The 20,237-nt window shown below is 44.6% G+C and overlaps 1 protein-coding gene across 1 annotated transcript in view; it reads right to left on the bottom strand.

Annotated features, from left to right (window-relative positions):
• ULK3 (unc-51 like kinase 3) overlaps positions 1 to 20,237 on the bottom strand; it is a 103,414-nt gene that overhangs the window by 72,715 nt on the left and 10,462 nt on the right. The window contains exons 4-8 of the mRNA XM_063926376.1: positions 16,228 to 16,332; positions 14,210 to 14,353; positions 12,468 to 12,550; positions 9,796 to 9,951; positions 9,487 to 9,592 (exon numbers count right to left, since the gene is read on the bottom strand). Coding sequence (XP_063782446.1) covers positions 9,487 to 9,592; positions 9,796 to 9,951; positions 12,468 to 12,550; positions 14,210 to 14,353; positions 16,228 to 16,332 — 594 coding nt within the window. The remainder of the gene's footprint in view (positions 1 to 9,486; positions 9,593 to 9,795; positions 9,952 to 12,467; positions 12,551 to 14,209; positions 14,354 to 16,227; positions 16,333 to 20,237) is intronic.

Consider the following 20,237-nt stretch of genomic DNA (forward strand, 5'->3'; position numbering starts at 1 on the left):
AGCTAATGGTGTCCAGTAGCCTAAGAAGCCCAAGCTACCAACACTTAGGTAGGTTCGCTTCTACTCCCCCCCTTAGTCCCTCGGTGCAGTGAGCCTGTTGCCAGCAGGTCTCACTGTAAAATAAAAAACCTAAACTATACTTTCTTTCTAGGAGCTCAGGAGAGCCCCTAGTGTGCATCCAGCTCAGCCGGGCACAGAAATCTAACTGGGGCTTGGAGGAGGGTCATAGGGGGAGGAGCCAGTGCACACCAGATAGTCCTAAATCTTTCTTTAGATGTGCCCAGTCTCCTGCGGAGCCGTCTATTCCCCATGGTCCTTACGGAGTTCCCAGCATCCACTAGGACGTCAGAGAAAGGGGGTGTACCAGGGTTCTGAACCAAATACCAAAATTTGTATCTTAAAATAGGGATTTTCCCAAACTTTTCATCTGCTCAGAGGTGGTAAAAAAAAAAAAAAAAAATTCTGTTAAAACCTATGGAGAATCATCACAGGTAATTTTTCATAGACAATTGAATAGCGGCTCTTCTCGGGTCGTGATAAAAGCCTTTTTTTTTATCATGAAAACTGGATTTTGCAGAACAAAAGTGGAGTTTATATACCCTAAAAGGTTAACCTATTAAGTGCTGGATCCTCAACCCTCACTATACCCCATGGTCAGTGGATGTATGCTGAGACGGAGGGATAGGTAATTTTATTGTCAATTTTACTTTCTGAAAGTAAAACTTGGTCATTGCGTTCAATTGTCTTATAATATATTATGACTGTGCAGGGGCGTAGCCAGAACTTTGTGGGCCCCATAGCAACATTTTTAAGGGGCCCCTGTCCCAATACTTCTAAAGAGAATCGTCTCCGCAGTAGTTAATGTTATGCCCTATTTAATTTTCTGAACTATAGTATTGCCCTAGTTCGCCACCTGGGGGTGGCGAGCCTAAATGCGCTAAAAGTGACCCGTTTGAGCACTCAAATGGGATTTTTCATTTTGCGCCCATTAGTTTAGTCGGGTCTAATGGGTGCGATGAATAGCATCAATTGAGTATCACCAATGTAATCTCCTGTCACTGTAGACGGGAGATCGGGCAGCGATATCAATTGAATTACCCTCATAGAGTCTAATGTATCAGTGGCATAGAAAGACCTTTATGGGTGCCATGGGAACTTTGTGGACGCCATTTGTCCGAATGCTTCTAGAGGGACACCTCTCTGCAGTAGTTGTTAATGCTATGCCCCATAGTAGTACCCTACTTCATTTTCTGAACCATAGTAGTGCCTTAGTTCACGTTACTCACATTGTAGGGCTGCCAGTACACATTATGCAACATAGTACCTCCAATTGTGTCACATTACAGTGCCCTAACTTTATATTATGTAACATTATAATGCCCTCCTGTTTTATTCCACATTACAATGAGCAGGTCCAGGAGCATAACTAGATATATTGTGGGCCCCAAGGAAAAAGTTTCTAAGAGCCCCTATGTACCACCCATTGGTGAAAAATGTATATAACACGTGAAACAGTGACAGGAAAGCACTCCCTGCACCTATGGTAGATACACCATTGTGACTGCTACTCCCTTTGAGGGCACAGTCATGCCGTATGTTGCTAGTTTTTATTTTAATGTGCACCTTGTCCACTCATCTCCCTTAACTATTCTTCATCCTAAATTAATGTTTATGTTAGATTATTTTTTTTATGTGTGAATTGTTTATATAGTAATAAAAAAGCAATATAGTTTAAATTAACTAAAAGGACAATAAATAAATGACATTTAACACAGTGGAGAGAACCATGACCTCAGCAGCTTACATGAATCACTGGTGTTAACAATATGCTATTTAAATAAAAAAGATACTTTGAACGGGCACACTATTTCTATAGAAACTAAACATGCCCTAAACTTTATTACTTTGTAGAACATTCTGGCAAATGATTAACATGTGATTTAATTTATCACTTGAGCCGTGTTTCAGTGCAGTGTGTCTAGATTCTTATTGCCAATATTTCCTCACTAAGGGACAGATTTATCAAAGCTTAGAGAGAGATAAAGTACTCAGCTCCTAACTGCCATGTTACAGTAGTGTTCATTCTAGCACCCTGCAACTTTCAAAATCCGTGCAGTTCCTCTTTCCTACCTGGGGTGTCGCTCTCTGCTGTGATGCTTCTCAGCACACTCTGAACTGTTACTCAGTGCTGTGATACAGACCTGTGTGTGCTGAGAAGCACCAGAGCAGAGAGCGACACCCCAAGCAGGAAACAGGAACTGCACAGGATTTGAAAGGTGCAGGGTGCTAGAATGAACACTATTACAGGCTGTGTTTGAAAAATGACAATAAGTAGCTGGTTTGTTGGTACTTTATCTCTCTCCAAGTAATGATACACCTCCCCCTATATCAGTTATTCTTACTTTTTACTGTCATACAAGACAGACCTAGGCATTGCTGAATGCACAGATAAAGCCACTCCAGGTTGTAAGTAAATACCGAATTTTGGATAAGGGATACTCAACCTGTATGTCTTTTCCACATACACATTTCAAAACTTGCACCAGTCCTATATTTCTGTTTTCGGGATTACTATTTGGCTGAATAGGTACAAGCCCAAACAGCCTTTGTAGCATAGCAGCAGAGACATTAACTGGGCATAAGTAGGGACTGGCTGGTGGCTGCGGAAGCTGACAGGTGGTACCAGGGTTGGAATCGACCGCAGGAGTATAGTGGAAACCCTCGGTTGTGTCAAACATTGCTTTCACCACTCAGACTTAAGTATCAGAGGCAGGAATACAAAGAGTTTATTTACTTAAAGATCCATGTTATGTTAACCATTTCAACCCCTGGAAAGTGCACAAAGGCCTGGCCAGGCAGGACTATCAGGATTAGCCTTGGTATAGTGTTTACGAAGTATGATAAGAAGTATGATAAGAGTATGATGTTGATGTTTAGAGGTATAATTCATCACCGAATGAAAATTAACTGAAGGTAATTTAAAGTTCTAAAATACCCTGCGTGTAAGATTGCTGTATTTTGGTGGTATTAACCTTAGAAGTAGTTAAAGTCACCCGTAGTCTGCTCACATTAGTTATAGTAAGCTATTCAAGAATTAATTTTCGGTAGAATCTTATGAAATTATGTGATACATTTAAATTCAAACTGTAACGACCTGAGCAAACCTATCACTGGTATTAAAATGCCAGACTTTCCTCTAAATTCCCTACTATCCTGACCCATTCCACAAACTTCGCAACTATTACAGAAGTTTGCTTGTATCATTTTATGGCACTTTTTTATGCTTCTGTTTAGTTCTTGACTGTGCTTTGTGGCCCTTGTACCATTTATATTTTTTTCCCTACCCAATTCTGTATACTGCATATTTGAAAAAGTTTCCATGAATAGATAAAAAAAAATATTTCTAATTGTAACTAAAATATATTATAGCGTGAAACATTATTGCTAAATACTTGCAAAGGTGAATCAGCATTGTAGAAGAGTTCCTGATTAATAAAATAGACATTATTTTATATATTGTGTCATTTATGGTGTTGGGTTTTAGGGAACACCTATCTCCCTGCTGTGGCGTGGGAAGTACAGAAGACAACAGGTACGCATTAGACAGGGGTGTTTCATTTGGATATGTTGCTTTTGCAGCACTTTCTTAGAGTTATATACTCACAGTATTTCCCTATCCTCTTCAGATAGATAATTTCCACCATCAATAAGGAAACTAAAAACAGACTAACTTGCTAAGGCACTTCCCCATCTCCCTGTAGCCATAACCCCCCCCCCCCCCCTCGTTATTCTTTTCTTGTTTCTTCACCCATACAATATTCCGTTACAATTGCCACTATAAAAGTGACTTTTTAATTTCACATGCATTTTCAATGCTTATCCACTAGTCAGAATGTGTAGCCTGTCTGTTTTACAGATTGTTTTATTTGGATTCTTTGGAGGGTATTCAATTGTTTGAAAAGTCAGTTGGGAGTCTGTTTTATCCTATCTAATAGACATGAAGAAACAGACACCCAACCAACTTTTCAAACAATTGAATATCCCCCTTTATGTTCTGGAATTTGCTGTGACTATTCTTGTCTTTACAACAAACTTGAAGTTTAAAACTAAAAAGACTACCTTACACATATCCTAAAAAAAAGGCATATTTTATTGTGGCAATAAGTAAATGCATCCTAGTATTTAAACATAAAACAATGTGGAAAGGGGATATAACACATCAGATTATCTACAGTTCGCCTATCGATCGAATTGGTGTGTCGAGGATGCACTCAACCTGGGCCTACAACACTACATTCTAAAACACCTAGACATTCCCGGTTCCTATGCAAGGGGTCCTATTTGTCGATTTCAGCTCGGCCTTCAATACAATCGTCCCCAGCATCCTCCACCCCAAATTACTTCAGCTAGGGGTCCCTGAAGCTACCTGTTCCTGGATAGTAGACTTTCTGACAGCTAGGACACAGGTGGTGAAAGCGGGGGAATTCACCTCTCAAGTGCGGTCCCTCAGGCTGTGTCCTCTCGCCCCTGCTATTCTCCCATTACACAAATGACTGCACCTCAGAGGCGCAATCAGTAAAGATCATCAAATTTGCAGATGACACCATCATTATCAGCCTCATCAAGGACGGGGGTGAATCGCCTATAGATGGGAAGTAGACCGGTTGGCCCAGTGGTGCAGCCACAACAACCTTGAGCTCAACCCCCTCAAAACTGTCTAGATGATAGTGGACATCAGGAAGAAGTCAGCTAGTGCACCTCTGCTAATGATGGGTGTAGTACTGGTGACCGGCGGTCTCCTGACCGCCGGTCACCTTACCGACGCCGGGATCCCGGCAGCATACCGACGCCGGGATGCCGGTGGGGAGGGGCGAGTGCAGCAAGCTCCTTGCGGGCTTGGTGGCGACCTGCGATCGCCACGGGTTCTATTCCCACTCTATGGGTGTCGTGGACACCCACGAGTTAAAATAGTCCCTGTTGGTCGGCATGCCGACCATCGGGATAGTGAGCCGTCGGGCTCACGGAGGAGGTCATGTGACTGTCGGTCAGCTGACCGGCGGTCACATGAATACCACCCCTAATGATAGCTGACAGTGTGGTATCGCTAGTGGATTCCTTCAAGTTCCTGGGTACCACAATCTAACGGGACCTTAAATGGGTGTCCAACACTGACGCCACTGTCAGGAAAGTGCAGCAGAGGTTGTTCTTCCTTAGGCAACTAAGGAAGTTCAACATCCCACAGAAGCTTCTGCTCCTCTTCTACTCTGCGATTGTGGAGTCGGTACTGTGCTCCTCGGTACTGGTATGGTACAGCTCTGCCAGCGCGAGGGACAGATGTAGGCTCCAAAAGGTGGTCAGAACCGCAGAGAAGATTATCGGGGCCGACCTTCCCTCTGTCCAGGACCTGTACCTGTCTAGAGCTAAAAAGCAGGCAACGAAGATAGTAAAGGACCAGCAACACGCCGGCCACAGCATGTTTAACTTGCTTCCTTCAGGCAGGCGTTACAGGGCCGGGTCCATCAGAAGCCTCAAAAGTTTCTTTCCTCAAGCGGTCCGCCTGCTGAACTCCTGAACATTTACTGACCCCCCCCCCCCCCCCCAACCCCGCTTATCTGTTACCTACTTGGATGTTGTATAGCAAACCGAAGACAAATTCCTACTATACGCAAGTATACCTGGCCAATAAAGCTGATTTTGATTCCATATAAATAAATGCGAAAGCCCTTACTCACTCACTGATTGACTGACTCGTCACTAATTCTCTTCCTTCCCTATATGTTGGGAAGATGAAATTTAAGATAGGTATTCTTCAGGTGGAAAATAGGAAAACTACGAAATTAGAGTTTTAATAAACCTCCCCTAAGGGGAGGGACATAATGACATGATTACCGATGCGTGGCTTGTGTTGCGTGAACGATAACGCCCAAACGGACAATCAGATCAAAATTTGGATTGCACCTCCAGTGGGTAGAATTTAATAAACTACAAAAGTGGTCCCGTCACTTTTTACCGTATTGTCTACAGGTGCCACTTGGGTAACGCCAAGAACCATGGATTAATATTTACTTACATTAAGAAGGTCTAAAACTTGCAGCTCTATAGATTTACCAAATTTTTAACACTCATTTATATTTACAACCATGAAAATCAGAAACTACCGTGCGAAGAATGGGTGGAACAGCTAGTGGAATATAATAAAGTACAATATTAAAGGAAAAACAGTAATCCTATCTTCTAGTCTCTCCCCCACAGAAACCAATGTAACAATACCATTGTCACCTAAACTATTTTTAATAAAAGTATAATTCATAGGGGTATATGCAATTAGCGGCGAATCGCGGCAAATTATCGCCGTTTTTAAATTAGACACAATTCGACCGTCCAATTTCGGCAAGTGGTTGCCGAAATTCACCATATTCAATGGAAAACGGATTCGACAGTCCCGCAGCCCAAAAACGGCCGATTTGATGGATTTTGCTGCGATTTAAAAAAAACGGGAAAAACCCGAAAAAAAATGGCGTGGGGTCCCCCCTCCAAAGCATAACCAGCCTCGGGCTCTTCGAGCTGGTCCTGGTTCTAAAAATCCGGAGGGAAATTGGACAGGGGATCCCCCGTATTTTTAAAACCAGCACCGGGCTCTGCGCCTGGTGCTGGTGCAAAAAATACGGGGGACAAAAAGAGTAGGGGTCCCCCGTATTTTTTACACCAGTATCGGGCTCCACTAGCTGGACAGATAATGCCACAGCCGGGGGTCACTTTTATACAGTGCCCTGCGGCCGTGGCATTAAATATCCAACTAGTCACCCCTGGCCAGGGTACCCTGGGGAAGTGGGGACCCCTTCAATCAAGGGGTCCCCCCCCAGCCACCCAAGGGCCAGGGGTGAAGCCCGAGGCTGTCCCCCCCATCCAAGGGCTGCGGATGGGAGGCTGATAGCCTTGAGGAAAATGACATGAATATTGTTTTTCCCAGTAGTACTACAAGTCCCAGCAAGCCTCCCCCGCAAGCTGGTACTTGGAGAACCACAAGTACCAGCATGCGGGAGAAAAACGGGCCCGCTGGTACCTGTAGTACTACTGGAAAAAAAATACCCAAATAAAAACAGGAGACACACACCGTGTCAAGTACAAGTCAATGACAGCTGTCACGGGGGTGTCTGCATTCGTGGAAAGGGGTCTCATGTGTCAACATGGGACCCCTTTCAGTCCGCTGGTCGGGTGTTCGTTTTGTTGTTTTGACAAGTACGAGGATTTATCTCTGGACCCTGGATCAGGTGAGTATAATTATCTTTTATTTTCAGGTACCCGTGGATTCTACTTGGAGAAGAGGACCGACTACTTTGTGTCAACATAGGTAAGTATGTGTGTGTCGGCAGGTGTGCAATAAAGTTTTACTATCAAGGTGTGTGTCTCCTGTTTTTATTTGGGTATTTTTTTCCCAGTAGTACTACAGGTACCAGCGGGCCCGTTTTTCTCCCGCATGCTGGTACTTGTGGTTCTCCAAGTACCAGCTTGCGGGGGAGGCTTGCTGGGACTTGTAGTACTACTGGGAAAAACAATATTCATGTCATTTTCCTCAAGGCTATCAGCCTCCCATCCGCAGCCCTTGGATGGGGGGGGACAGCCTCGGGCTTCACCCCTGGCCCTTGGGTGGCTGGGGGGGGACCCCTTGATTGAAGGGGTCCCCACTCCCCCAGGGTACCCCGGCCAGAGGTGACTAGTTGGATATTTAATGCCACGGCCGCAGGGCACTGTATAAAAGTGACCCCCGGCTGTGGCATTATCTGTCCAGCGAGTGGAGCCCGATGCTGGTGTATAAAATACGGGGGACCCCTACTCTTTTTGTCCCCCGTATTTTTTGCACCAGCACCAGGCGCAGAGCCCGGTGCTGGTTTTAAAAATACGGGGGATCCCCTGTCCATTTTTCCCCCGGATTTTTAGAACCAGGACCGGCTCGAAGAGCCCGAGGCTGGTTATGCTTTGGAGGGGGGACCCCACGCCATTTTTTTCTGGGATTTTACCATTCCATCTAAAAAAAAAAATATATATATATTATTTTTATAAATATATAAATAATACTTGTGCCTCCAAAAAAGACAAACCAAGTACCTAATCCCTTCTAATATAAATAGATATGCTATTACCAAGAAAAAAAAACACAAAAAAAACATGTTTTTAAATTTTTTTATTAGTTTCACCCACCAAAGTGTGGCGGATTGAAAATGACGAATTTACTGTCTAAAAGCACTGTTGTCGAATTTCCAAACTTCAATTGAATATACTTTGGTCGAATTGCAGCACTTGTATCATTGCAGAAAAGTCGAATTTGACAAAAGTCGAATTTCAAAAAGTCGAATTTTGAAAGTCCGTTTTTTTGACGGAAAGTACTGAATTGCACTGTCGATTTTTTTTTTTTGGCGAAAAAGTCCCGAAATTTGACAATTTCGGGAATTCGACCGCAATTGCATATACCCCATAATATCTGCACAAAACCTGTCAGGGAACATTGATAAATATCTGTTGTACAGCTAACCATGTTGAAGTAGTAATGTAGTCTACAGCTACTACTCAGATACTTGGTGTCATTTGCCAAACTGTAGCTATATGCTGCACCTCCCTTTTCACACAGTGACCTATGGAAGAGCATTCTGTCCCGATCTTGTCATATTCGGGTGGTCTTCTGTATGCCGGCGGTCGAGCTCCCGGCGCTCAGTATACCGGCGCCGGGAGCCCGACAGCCGGCATACCGACACTTATTTTCCCTCGTGGGGGTCCACGACCCCCATAGAGGGAGAATAAAATAGAGTGGCGCGCGTAGCGCGCCACCGTGCCCGTAGCGTGGCGAGCGCAGCGAGCCCGCAAGGGGCTCATTTGCGCTCGCCACACTGGCGGTAAGCCGGCGGTCGGGCTCCCGGCGCCGGTATGCTGGTCGCCGGGAGCCCGACCGCCGGCCAGCCGTAGTGAACCCGTCATATTCACATAGAAGAGCTATACAGAACATGTTGGGGGATTTTTATGTAAAACCGCTCCAAAGGTAAATGTACAGAAAATATGCTACTGCCCAATGCAACTGGAATCTATCTGTAAGCGCTCTAGTACAGTTTACTAAATGAAGGTTTCATTGGCTGCCAATGGGTTATTGCACCATTTTTCTCACAGTTGATGGTGAACATTTTAAAAATGTAATGTCTTCCACATTGGGGCAGATGTATAAAGCCTGGAGAAGTGAGAAAGAAGTGAAAAGTGTGAGGTGATAACGAACCAGCCAATCAGCTCCAATATGTACAGTTAGGAGCTGATTGGCTGGTGCATTATCACCTTGCACTTATCACTTCTCCAGGCTTTATACAGCTGCCCCATTATTTCAAAAAGACAATGACGTTTCCAGGCAATCTTGCCTTCAAAAGAAGGGATACGTATAATAGATGTTATATTATAAATATATATGTATAATACGTTCATGCAGTACATTTCTAGGCACACACTCACAGTGCAGGGCAGGGATGAAGTATTCCATGGCTCGGCAGTACAGAGTGAGGGCGGCTGAGTGCTCTCCTGCTCCATCTTTCTCTACTGCCTTTACCACCAGAGACGCCTGTTTACAGAAGGCAAAGATCAACAGAAGGACATGGAGAGAGGGAAACAGTGGCCATAGAAGACCATTGGAACAGTAAACCAGAAAATACAGAAGATAACCAATTTGTGAAAGTGGATATTGCTACATTTATACAATACACAGAGAACAAAAGGTTTGGGGGGTGATAGAGGCAGGGGGCAGATCACTGAAATGCTACTCACGGCTTTCTCCAGAGACTCTGCACAAGGCATGTGCTCCAAGTCTACAAATGAGTGGTTGAAGAAATCTGGGAAAGAGATACGCTGATCTGGGTCTCTCTCCAAGAGCCGCTGAAGTAGATCCCGGCATTCAGGTGAGACCCGCGGTCTTGCTGGGAGCTACAGACAAGAGACCATAGAGAGTGAAAGGAATAAACTGTGTGCGCAAAAAAAAAAAAAAAAAGTCAGTCAAGAAGTGGGCATTTTAAGCAGTGTACAATAGATATTTATGTTTTAATACCAGCACTCTTACTATCATAGCATGCACAGATAACAGTATAGTAGTAACAGGTAAATATCTGTAAAAGTGGCATTTAAACACCAGGCTAAACTAACCAGCAATCTATCATTTGTGACAACAGCACACTGACTCATCTACTTGTGACAGTCATTCACTGATAGCACCTGAGGCTAAAAGTGATCATTCACAGGGCGCGGTCACTGGAGCACATCTGCTTTTATTCCTGGTAATTTATGTGTAGAAAGGATTTGATCTCATAGACCCCTCTTAATTACACATGAAATAATCATTTATGTTTTGAGTTTGGTTTAGCATTTGGCCACATCTTCAGAATCCTAACTCATGGAAGTGCCATTATTTGCATTAACCTCAAATTCTCTTGGCGAGGTTCTTCAGCCACACTAACAGATTCCTGTGTTCATAATAATACAGAGCGCCACACAACTGCACAAATAATTCTAAGAGGCAAAGTTACCATAGTTATTTTGCAGCAAATTCCCAGTAACCAGCCTAGATATAACAAGGAGGGGGCCACACCTGTTAATTATTGAATACAGGTGCCTCAATCAGACCCATTGCCACAGGTGTATAAAATCAAGCACCTAGCTATGCAATCTTCATTTGCAAATATTTGTGATATAAAATGGGTCGTTCTGAAGAGCTCAGTGACTTCCAGTGTGGTACAGTGATTGGATGCCACCTGTGCAATTAGGTGGTTCGTGAAATTTCATCCCTGCTGGATATTCCACGGTCAACTGTAAGTGATATTATTAGAAAATGGAAGGGTTTAGGAACGGCAGAAGACCATGTTAAGTCACAGAGCGGGGTCAACAATTGCTAAGGTTCGTAAAAGTCACCAACGCACTGCTGATTCCATATCTGAAGAATTCCAAACTCACACTGGCATTAATGTAAGCACAAAAACTGTGCTGCGGGAACTTAATGGAATGGGTTCCCATGGCTGAGCAAGTCCAATGCCAAGTGTCAGATGGAGTTGTGTACATCACACTGACACTGGACTGTGGAGCAGTGGAAACATGTTCTGTGGAGTGACAAATCACGCTTCTCCGTTTGGCAGTCAGAAGGAGAGTCTGGGTTTAGCGGATGGCGGGAGAACGTTACCTACCTGACTGCATTATGCCAACTATGAAGTTTGGTGGAGGAGGGATAATAGTGTGGGGCTGTTCTTCAGGATTTGGGCTAGGCCCCTTATCTCCAGTGAAGGGCAATCTTAATGCTTAAGCATACCAAGACGTGTTGAACAATGCTATGCTTCCAACTTTGTGGCAACAGTTTGGGGAAGTCCGTTTTCTATTCCAACATGACTGTGCCCCAGTGCACAAAGAAAGGACTATAAAAACATGGGGGCAAATGTATTATGCCTGGAGACGGCATAAAGTGATAAACCAGTGATAAGTGCAAGGTGATAAACGCACCAGCCAATCAGCTCCTGGTAATTTACATATTGGAGCTGATGGGCTGGTGCGTTTATCACCTTGCACTTATCACTGGTTTATCTCTTCCCTATGCCTTCTCCAGGTTAATACATCTGCCCCATGGTTTGATGAGTTTGGTGTGGAAGAATCTGACTGGCCCACACAGAGCACTGACCTAAACCCCATTGAGCACCTTTGGGATGAACTGGAACAGAGATTGCAAGCCAGGTCTACTCATTCAACATAAGTGCCTGACCTCATAAATGTTTTACAGAATGAAATTCCCACAGAAACACTCCAAAATCTTGTGGAAAGCCTTCTAAGAAAAGTTGTAATAGCTTCAAAAGTGGTGCCAACTCCATATTAAAGTATATGTATTTAAATACAATGTCATTACAGTCCCTGTTTGTGCAATGGTCAGGCATCTGAATACTTTTGTCCATATAGCGCATCTCCAATATAAGTGTCTTTGGAGGCTGCTAAACGGTCAGATTTACCATGCTCCAGAAGCTTATGCCATCTTCCGATAGTGTTAGTAGCCTACTGTCTACTGACAACACAATTATTTTCCGAGAGGGATCTTCCAGATACCTCTTTGCTGACCCCCAATAACATATGTCCAGACTACCAATTGTGTTGTGTTCAGGTCTGAACCCGATAGCGGAAGCTTATTATATATCCCTTTGATTAAGTAGGGTTACATCAGGTTAGGGTCATCCATGGCCTGCTTTCATTGTACAGTAGATGCTGTACAATGACATGACTGTCTGAACACACTTTAATATAGCATAATGACATGTCAGTAAAACATAGCCGTAAGTTTTTCAAAAAAACTGTCTGCAAATTATTTTAAAAGATTGATAACAGAAATTCCTCTCCTGAGAAGAGTGCAGTAAACGTGTCACTATTCAGAATATTCTTATTTTATTCTCTGTAAGAACACTCTTCTCATTTATTACCTCAATTGTCCGGACACTTCGGATTTTCTCCTCCAGTTCTGAGAATGATCTGGATGCAAATGGTGCTCTCCCAAACAGTGCCTCTGGAATGTTAGAAAGATCATTGTTACTTTGTAAGTTGCAGATAAAGCATAGCAACACATGGTGTAGGTAACTCATATCAGACCAGTCTTTTGCATTTTTACAAAGACTGCTTAGATTTTGCCTCTTACTTTCCTTACAGTGTCCTATCCTAGGTACTAAGGATACGTATTCTTGCAGCAAAGCAATTGGTATAAAAGCCCTAATTCAGCATGAATCACTATTGCTACTAAAATTGCGATCTTTTTGCAAACTCAATCGCAAAGAATCGCACAGGTTGTTGTCACCTAGAAATGGAAAAAAGACGCCCACTGCAGTGTTTGCGATGCATATGCAGTTGCATATACATTGCAATCCATACACAAAATCCAGAATATCGTAGAGGTCAATTCAATCTCTGTGAAGCCAGAGCATCCACAAATCTGCACATGTTGTTGCATGCAAGTGATCGCAGATGATGTCAGAGACCTGCCTGCCAAACGACCATGACACGCCTGCGTTTTTGCCACCACTCCCACAAAACACCATGTTACCACCCTTAAACGCTCACCTCCCATCAATCACTGTGCAATTAGTTCACTTTACTATTGCGATCCATGCTGAATTAGGCCCAAAGTCACAAATTAAGCAAATGATGCATGGTGCAGGTCACTTGTAATGGATCTTTTGCCTTTTTACCCTAGATTGTATACTTTATCCTCATATTTGTGTCATAGTCCGCTTATTGGGGGAAATTCCAAGTTGATCGCAGCAGCAAGTTTGTTAGCAGTTGGGCAAAACCATGTGCACTGCAGGGGAGGCAGATTTAACATGTGCAGAGAGAGTTAGATTTGGGTGTGGTGAGTTAAATCTGCAATCTAAATTGCAGTCTAAAAGTAAAGCAGCCAGTATTTACCCTACACAGAAACAAAATAACCCACCCAAATCTAACTCTCTCTGCAAATGTTATATCTGCCCCCCTGCAGTCCAGATGGTTTTGCCCAACTGCTAAAAAATTTCCTGCTGCGATCAACTTGGAATTACCCCCATAGTGTACTAGGTATTTAGGATTAATATTTTGGTGCCGCTAAATCACAAATTCCTTGGCTTGCTAAATTGGGCTATTAGAGGATAGGTGTATATGGATACATCGCTAATGCCTACATTTCCTTCCACACAGAATGTGCACACAAAGTAAATATAGGTACATCCCAAAATACTAAGGCAGGACATTACGGGTACACTGGACACTATTAAGGGGGTGACGTAAATCCAGCTACAACATTTCTATGGGGGGTATACAATTACCCGCGGTCGATGACTGTGGGTAATTGTATCGCCGGGGGCTATCCTAATAGTCCAGATGCAGTGTGTTCCTCCCCCCTCCCCCCAATGCCGGCACTTATCTCAGGCACCCGAAGCACAATCCGCGATAAGTGGCTGCTGGAGCTGCAATAACACATGGGATTGGGGACTTAACCCTGATCCCATGTGTTATCGTGCAATCGCAGTCCGTTTTCGCCCGATGAAAACCTGTAACCCATTGGTCATTGATCGTGATATCCTGCAGTTTTTCACAAGGGGAAAATAGATTGTGGATAATAGGATACCCCCCTATGTATCTATTTCCATGAATGAACTAGTAGCAGAATACAGTTATTATTTCTGAATTGCCTTCTTACCATACAGAATAACCCCTACAGACCAGAGGTCGACACGAGCATCGTAGTGCCTACTACACACCATCTCAGGGGCCATGTAGAGTGGAGATCCTCTCAGTGATTGATTCTCATCCCGTGATGTCATGTGCTGAGCAAACCCAAAATCTAGTAGGAAGATAGATCCAAGATGTCAGACTAGCAATTCAGACCATGCATCAGCTTCATCACATGCACACACATATCTAAAGTTCAGTGGAATGCATACTGCTAACCAGTGGTCAGTCTGTAGCTGCAATACAAAGAAAGTACTTTATGTGGAGAATACCGAATATCGATATGTAAAAGGAGTCAAACCATTATGTGCATAGCAGCTATATAGTATGATATGGCCAGTCCCAGTATGAGGATATCAGGACTATGTCAATGTTGCGTTTATCAGTGAAGCATTGAAGTGGTGTTTAACTGAGGGAAGGGTGCGGCTTAGCACTTCGGAAGTGCTAGACATGTCCCCAAAGGGAGACCCATCCATACCTCTTTTTGCATACACAAGTGATGGGAGGTATGTACTACAGCGCTCTCCTACTGATTATTCATGCATAACTATCCAAGACTTGAGATTAGGCAGTAAATGAGTCAATCAATAAATAAATTCAAATTTATTTTCCACTTACTTATAAGTTTAATTTACTGGCATATATAGCATTTTCTGTAAGTTCCACTAAATACACATCATTAGCCTTCAGGCTTATGTGTTTTTTACTAAGGCATTAAAATCATCCATATCTGTACTTTCCTTGAAAAACAGAGAGCTGCTTTCTAGGGGGTGTGGTATGGAAGATCTACAATGTCTACAGTCATTAGGTCGTCCCCATATCAACATGCATTAGGTGGACAATGACAAAAGGTCGACCTATGAAAGATTGAGACATGAAAAGGCTAACACAGGAAATGTTTGACACAAAAAAGGTCAACACAACAATTTTTATCTGTCTCGTTTTCACGTAAGAGCACAGGAAACCCAAATTAGTGTACCTTGCCCGCAGCATGGCGAGCGAAGCGGTACCTCGCTCCGCTAATGCTGTGCTTGGCGCAGGTTGCTATACACAATCGTAGTCCACTTGGATTGTAAAGTATGAAAAAGGTGTAAAAAAAAATGCAAAAAAAATTAAAATTTCAAAGTTGGATCGACAAGTATCGATCATATGTATGTCAACCATTTGAACTGGTCGATCTTTTGTCTATGTTAACCTTCTATGAGGGTCGACCTATTGACTGTTTATATATTGACCACTTTCTAGGAGTTACCGTAAATAATCCTGGGAACAGAGCTGGGGCTGAGGTGTACTGTATCTGTCTAGCTTATATAAAACCTGATTACAAAGCACAGAAAGAGAACATGAAGAAAAAGTAATGTTTGAAATAACATTGTAGAAACTGAACTACAACCCCTTTAACCACTTGCCTGGCATGGTCGCATCAGATGCGACCATGCCTGCAAGTGCTCTATCTGACCTGGTCGCACAGGATGCGACCAGTCAGATAGAGAGTGCTAGCAGCGGAAGGGAAACTTCCCTCCGCTGCTACTGTCAGAGGGACCGGAAGGTCCCTCTGCCTCCCTGCACTCTCCCCCTGTGTCTGCCGTGCTGCCGACAGGATCATCCCCCTCCAGCGGCTGCAGACAATAGCAGCCGCTGGAGAGTGTAAATAAACCCTCCCTAGCTGCCCCCAGACCCCCCCCCCCCTGCATACCTCGAGGCTGTCCCAGCTTTCAAAATGAAAGCCGCGATGGTCGCGATGTTTTGATGTTTGGGTGGAAACATTTTTTTTTTTAAACAAATAAATAAAAAAAATGTTTGTTTGTTTTTTTTTAACTAAAATCATTTGGGATAGGGTTAAATTCATGTTCTTCACCTAATTAACTCATAAAAAAAAAAAAGAGCGGTTTTTGGCAAAATAAATTGTCAGTTAAGTGGTTAAAGTGATATTAGCTTTATATACATCTGCTCTTTCTATTAGTACTAAGAGATGCTGACACTCACCAGCCAACTTGAGGTGGGGTCTATCCAGGTTGCTAAGGAGAATATTCTGAGGCTTCAAGTCCAAGTGTGAAATATTTTTCTCATGCAGGAACTTCAAAGCACTTGCTGCATAATACATAAGGCAATAGTGAGCGATAATAACGCAACACATATATGTGATCCTCCCTGCAAGCTGCTTATAGTGCAGAAGGATGGCAATATAAGAAAAAACAAATAGGATTTTAATTACCTACCGGTAAATCCTTTTCTCGTAGTCCATAAGGGATATTGGGGGAATCAAGTACGATGGGGTATAGATGGAATCCAAAGGAACCGGTGCACTTTAAATTTCTTCAACTGGGTGTGCTGGCTCCTCCCCTCTGTGCCCCCTCCCACAGGCAGTTATAGGTAAAATAGTGCCCGAAGGAGAAAGGATATACTTGAGAGAAGGAACAAACGAGTAGTGAGATTTACACACCAGCACACCACTAACATAAAACGACCAGCAACAGCTGGTAAGAAAATAGCAATAGCTGAACAGGTAACCATAGAAAAGAGAACCTGCAGAAAAGCCAATGCACTATGGACCATGAGAAAAGAATTTACCGGTAGGTAATTAAAATCCTATTTTCTCTAGCACCATAAGGGATATTGGAGGAATCTAGTATGATGGGGACGTCCCAAAGCTTCCAGAACGGGCAGGAATGTGATGAGACGTCTGCAGTACCACCTGCCCAAACTGGGAATCCTCTTTGGCCAGGGTATCAAACCTGTAGAACTTCACAAAAGTGTTCTTCCCCGACCAGGTAGCAGCTCGGCATAGTTGCAAGTCCGAGACTCCACGGGTAGCCACCCAGGAAGACCCGACAGATCTTGTAGAGTGGGCCTTCAGAGACTGCGGAACAGGTAAGGCTGCCGACACATAGGTCTGTTGGATAGTAAGCCTAAGCCAAAGAGCAATGGATTGCTTAGAAGCAGGGAAACCCTTTTTCTGCGCATCATATAGCACGAACAAGGAATCTGTCTTTCTGATCCGAGCTGTTCTCTTGACATAGATCTTCAAGGCTCGCACAGCATTCAATGTCTCCAGAGGAGCAGAAGTGCCAGAACTTGATGGAACCACAATAGGTTGATTCAAGTGGAACGCAGCAACGACCTTCGGCAGGAACTGCTGCCTAGTCCTGAGCTCCGCTCTTTCCTCATAAAAAACCAAGTTGGGGCTTTTACACGATAAGGCCACCAATTCTGAGATACGCCTAGTAGAGGCCAGAGCCAATAACATCACCATCTTCCAAGTGAGGTATTTGTCTTCTACCGTCGTCAGAGATTCAAACCAGGAGGACTGTAGAAATTTCAACACTACATTCAAGACCCAGGGTGCCGTGGGCGGCACAAAAGGAGGTTGAATGTGAAGCACCCTTTGCAAGAAGGTCTGAACTTCTGGCAATATTGCCAATTTCTTCTGGAAGAAAATTGAGTGAGCTGAAATATGGACCTTAATGGAACCCAGACGCAAGCCCTTAACTACACCAGCCTGTAGGAAACGGAGGAACCATCCCAAGTGATACTTCGCAGGAGGATATGTACAGTCCTCGCACCAAGAGACATATCTCCTCCAGATATGATGATAGTGTTTTGACGTCACAGGTTTCCTGGCCTGCACCATGGTAGCAATAACCTTTTTGGAAAGGCCCTTGTGAGCTAGGATGTTCCGCTCAACCTCCATGCCGTAAGTCCGGGTAGACGAACGGTCCTTGTTGAAGAAGATCTCTTCTCAGTGGCAGAGGCCAAGGGTCTTCGACGGACATATCCAGAAGATCCGCGTACCAAGCCCTCTGAGGCCAATCCGGGGCAATCAGAATTGCCTGGACTCCCTGATTCATTTGAGCACCCTTGGGAGCAACGGAATCGGAGAAAACAGGTAGACCAGCTGGTAAGGCCAAGGCGACGTCAGTACATCTACTGCCATCGCCTGAGGGTCTCTGGTTCGTGAGCAATACCAACGAAGCTTCTTGTTGAGTCAAGCAGCCATCATGTCTATTTGTGGGAAGCCCCACCGGTCGATGGTCTGCTGAAACACCTGATGGTGAAGCCCCCACTCTCCCGGGTGGAGATCGGCGCGACTCAGGAAGTCTGCTTCCCAGTTGTCTACTCCCAGAATGAAGATTGCAGACATTGCTCTTGCATTTCTTTCTGCCCAGAGGAGTATCTTTGACACCTCTCACATGCAGGCCCTGCTTTTTGTCCCTCCTTGTCAATTGATGTATGCCACTGCTGTGGCTTTGTCGGACTATACCTGGATCGCGTGATCCCTAAGCAGAGGAGAGGCCTGAAGCAGAGCATTGTAGATCGCCCAAAGTTCCATAATGTTGATCGGGAGGAGGGCTTCGTGGGCAGACCACCTGCCCTGGAACTGAGCCCCCTGGGCGACAGCTCCCCATCCTCTCAGACTTGCATCTGTCGTGAGGAGGATTCAATCCTGAATCCCAAAACTTCGGCCTTCCAGTAGGTTGGAGGACTGTAGCCACCACAGGAGAGAAATCCTGGCCTGAGGTGACAGCCAAATTATCCGGTGCATTTGAAGATGTGATCCAGACTACTTGCTCAGGAGATCAAATTGAAAAGTCGTTGCATGGAACCTTCCATACTGGATTGCCTCGTACGAGGCAACCATTTTCCCCAACAATTTTATGCAAAGATGGATGGATACCGGAGTAGACCAGAGAACCATGCGGACCATCTCCTGAAGTGTTCTCACCTTGTCCTCTGGGAGGAACACTTTTTGGGCCACAGTATCCAGCAACAATCCCAGGAACAGGAGCCTCTGAGTTGGCTCCAGGTGGGACTTCTGTAAATTGAGGATCCACCCATGGTGTGACAGAAGCTGGATAGTGCGGTCTATATGGAGCAATAAAAGCTCCCTGGATCTTGCTTTTATCAGCTCATCCAGGTAAGGGATAACATTGACCCCCTGGACCCGGAGTTGGAACATCATCTCCGCCATCACCTTCGTGAACACCCTCGGAGCTGTGGACAGGCTGAAGGGTAGCGCCTGGAACTGGTAGTGATCGTTCAGCAGGGCAAACCTCAGGTAAGCCTGATGCGGTGGCCAAATCGGGGTATGGAGATAGGCGTCTTTTATATCCAGGGAGACCATGAACTCCCGTTCTTCCAGGCCCGCAATCACTGCTCGCAAGGATTCCATCTTGAACTTGAAAACCTTTAGGTAAGAGTACAAGGATTTTAGATTTAAAATGGGCCTTACTGAACGGTCCGGATTCGGTACCACGAACAGGTTGTAGTAGTAATCCTTTCCCTGTTGTTGCAGCGGCACTGGAACAATGACTTGGTATTGGACCAAGTTTAGGATGGCCTGTTGCAGTGTAACATGCGTATCCTCCAAAGCTGGTAAGCTTGATTTGAAAAATCGTTTGGGAGGAGCACTGTTGAACTCCAACTTGTAGCCCTGAGAAATGAGGTTCTTGACCCAGGTATCCTGGCAGGAACTTTCCCAGATGCGGCTGAAGTGACGCAGCCGAGCTCCCACCTGGAGATCCCCTCGGGGTGGGTGGGCACCGTCATGCTGAGGCCTTAGTGGAACCTGCACTGGTGCTCTCCTGAGAACCGGAGATCACTGGTTTTCTTGTCTTACCTCTGGTGCCTCTAGCAGCATTGGAGGCACCTCTGGCGCTAGATCAAAATCTGTTAGACCGAAAGGACTGGTTAGACGGCCCTGGGTAGGAACGTCTAGTCAGCGGGGCCCCAGAGGGGAGAAACGTGGATTTCCCTGCAGAAAGTTTAGAAATCCACGTATCCAATTCCACCTCAAAGAGCCATTCCTCCAAAAAGGGGAGAGACTCGACACTGCGCTTGGATTCTGCGTCCGCTATCCACTGACGCAACCACAAAGCCCTGCGCACCGACACTGCCATAGCAGCAGTCCTAGCATTAATATTGCCTATCTCCTTGAGAGAGTCACACAGGACATATGCAGTGTCCTGTATGTGCTTCAGGAGAGTCACCATAGTGAC

The sequence above is a fragment of the Pseudophryne corroboree genome, chromosome 6 (assembly GCF_028390025.1).
Source record: "Pseudophryne corroboree isolate aPseCor3 chromosome 6, aPseCor3.hap2, whole genome shotgun sequence".
Taxonomy (NCBI): Eukaryota; Metazoa; Chordata; class Amphibia; order Anura; family Myobatrachidae; genus Pseudophryne; species Pseudophryne corroboree.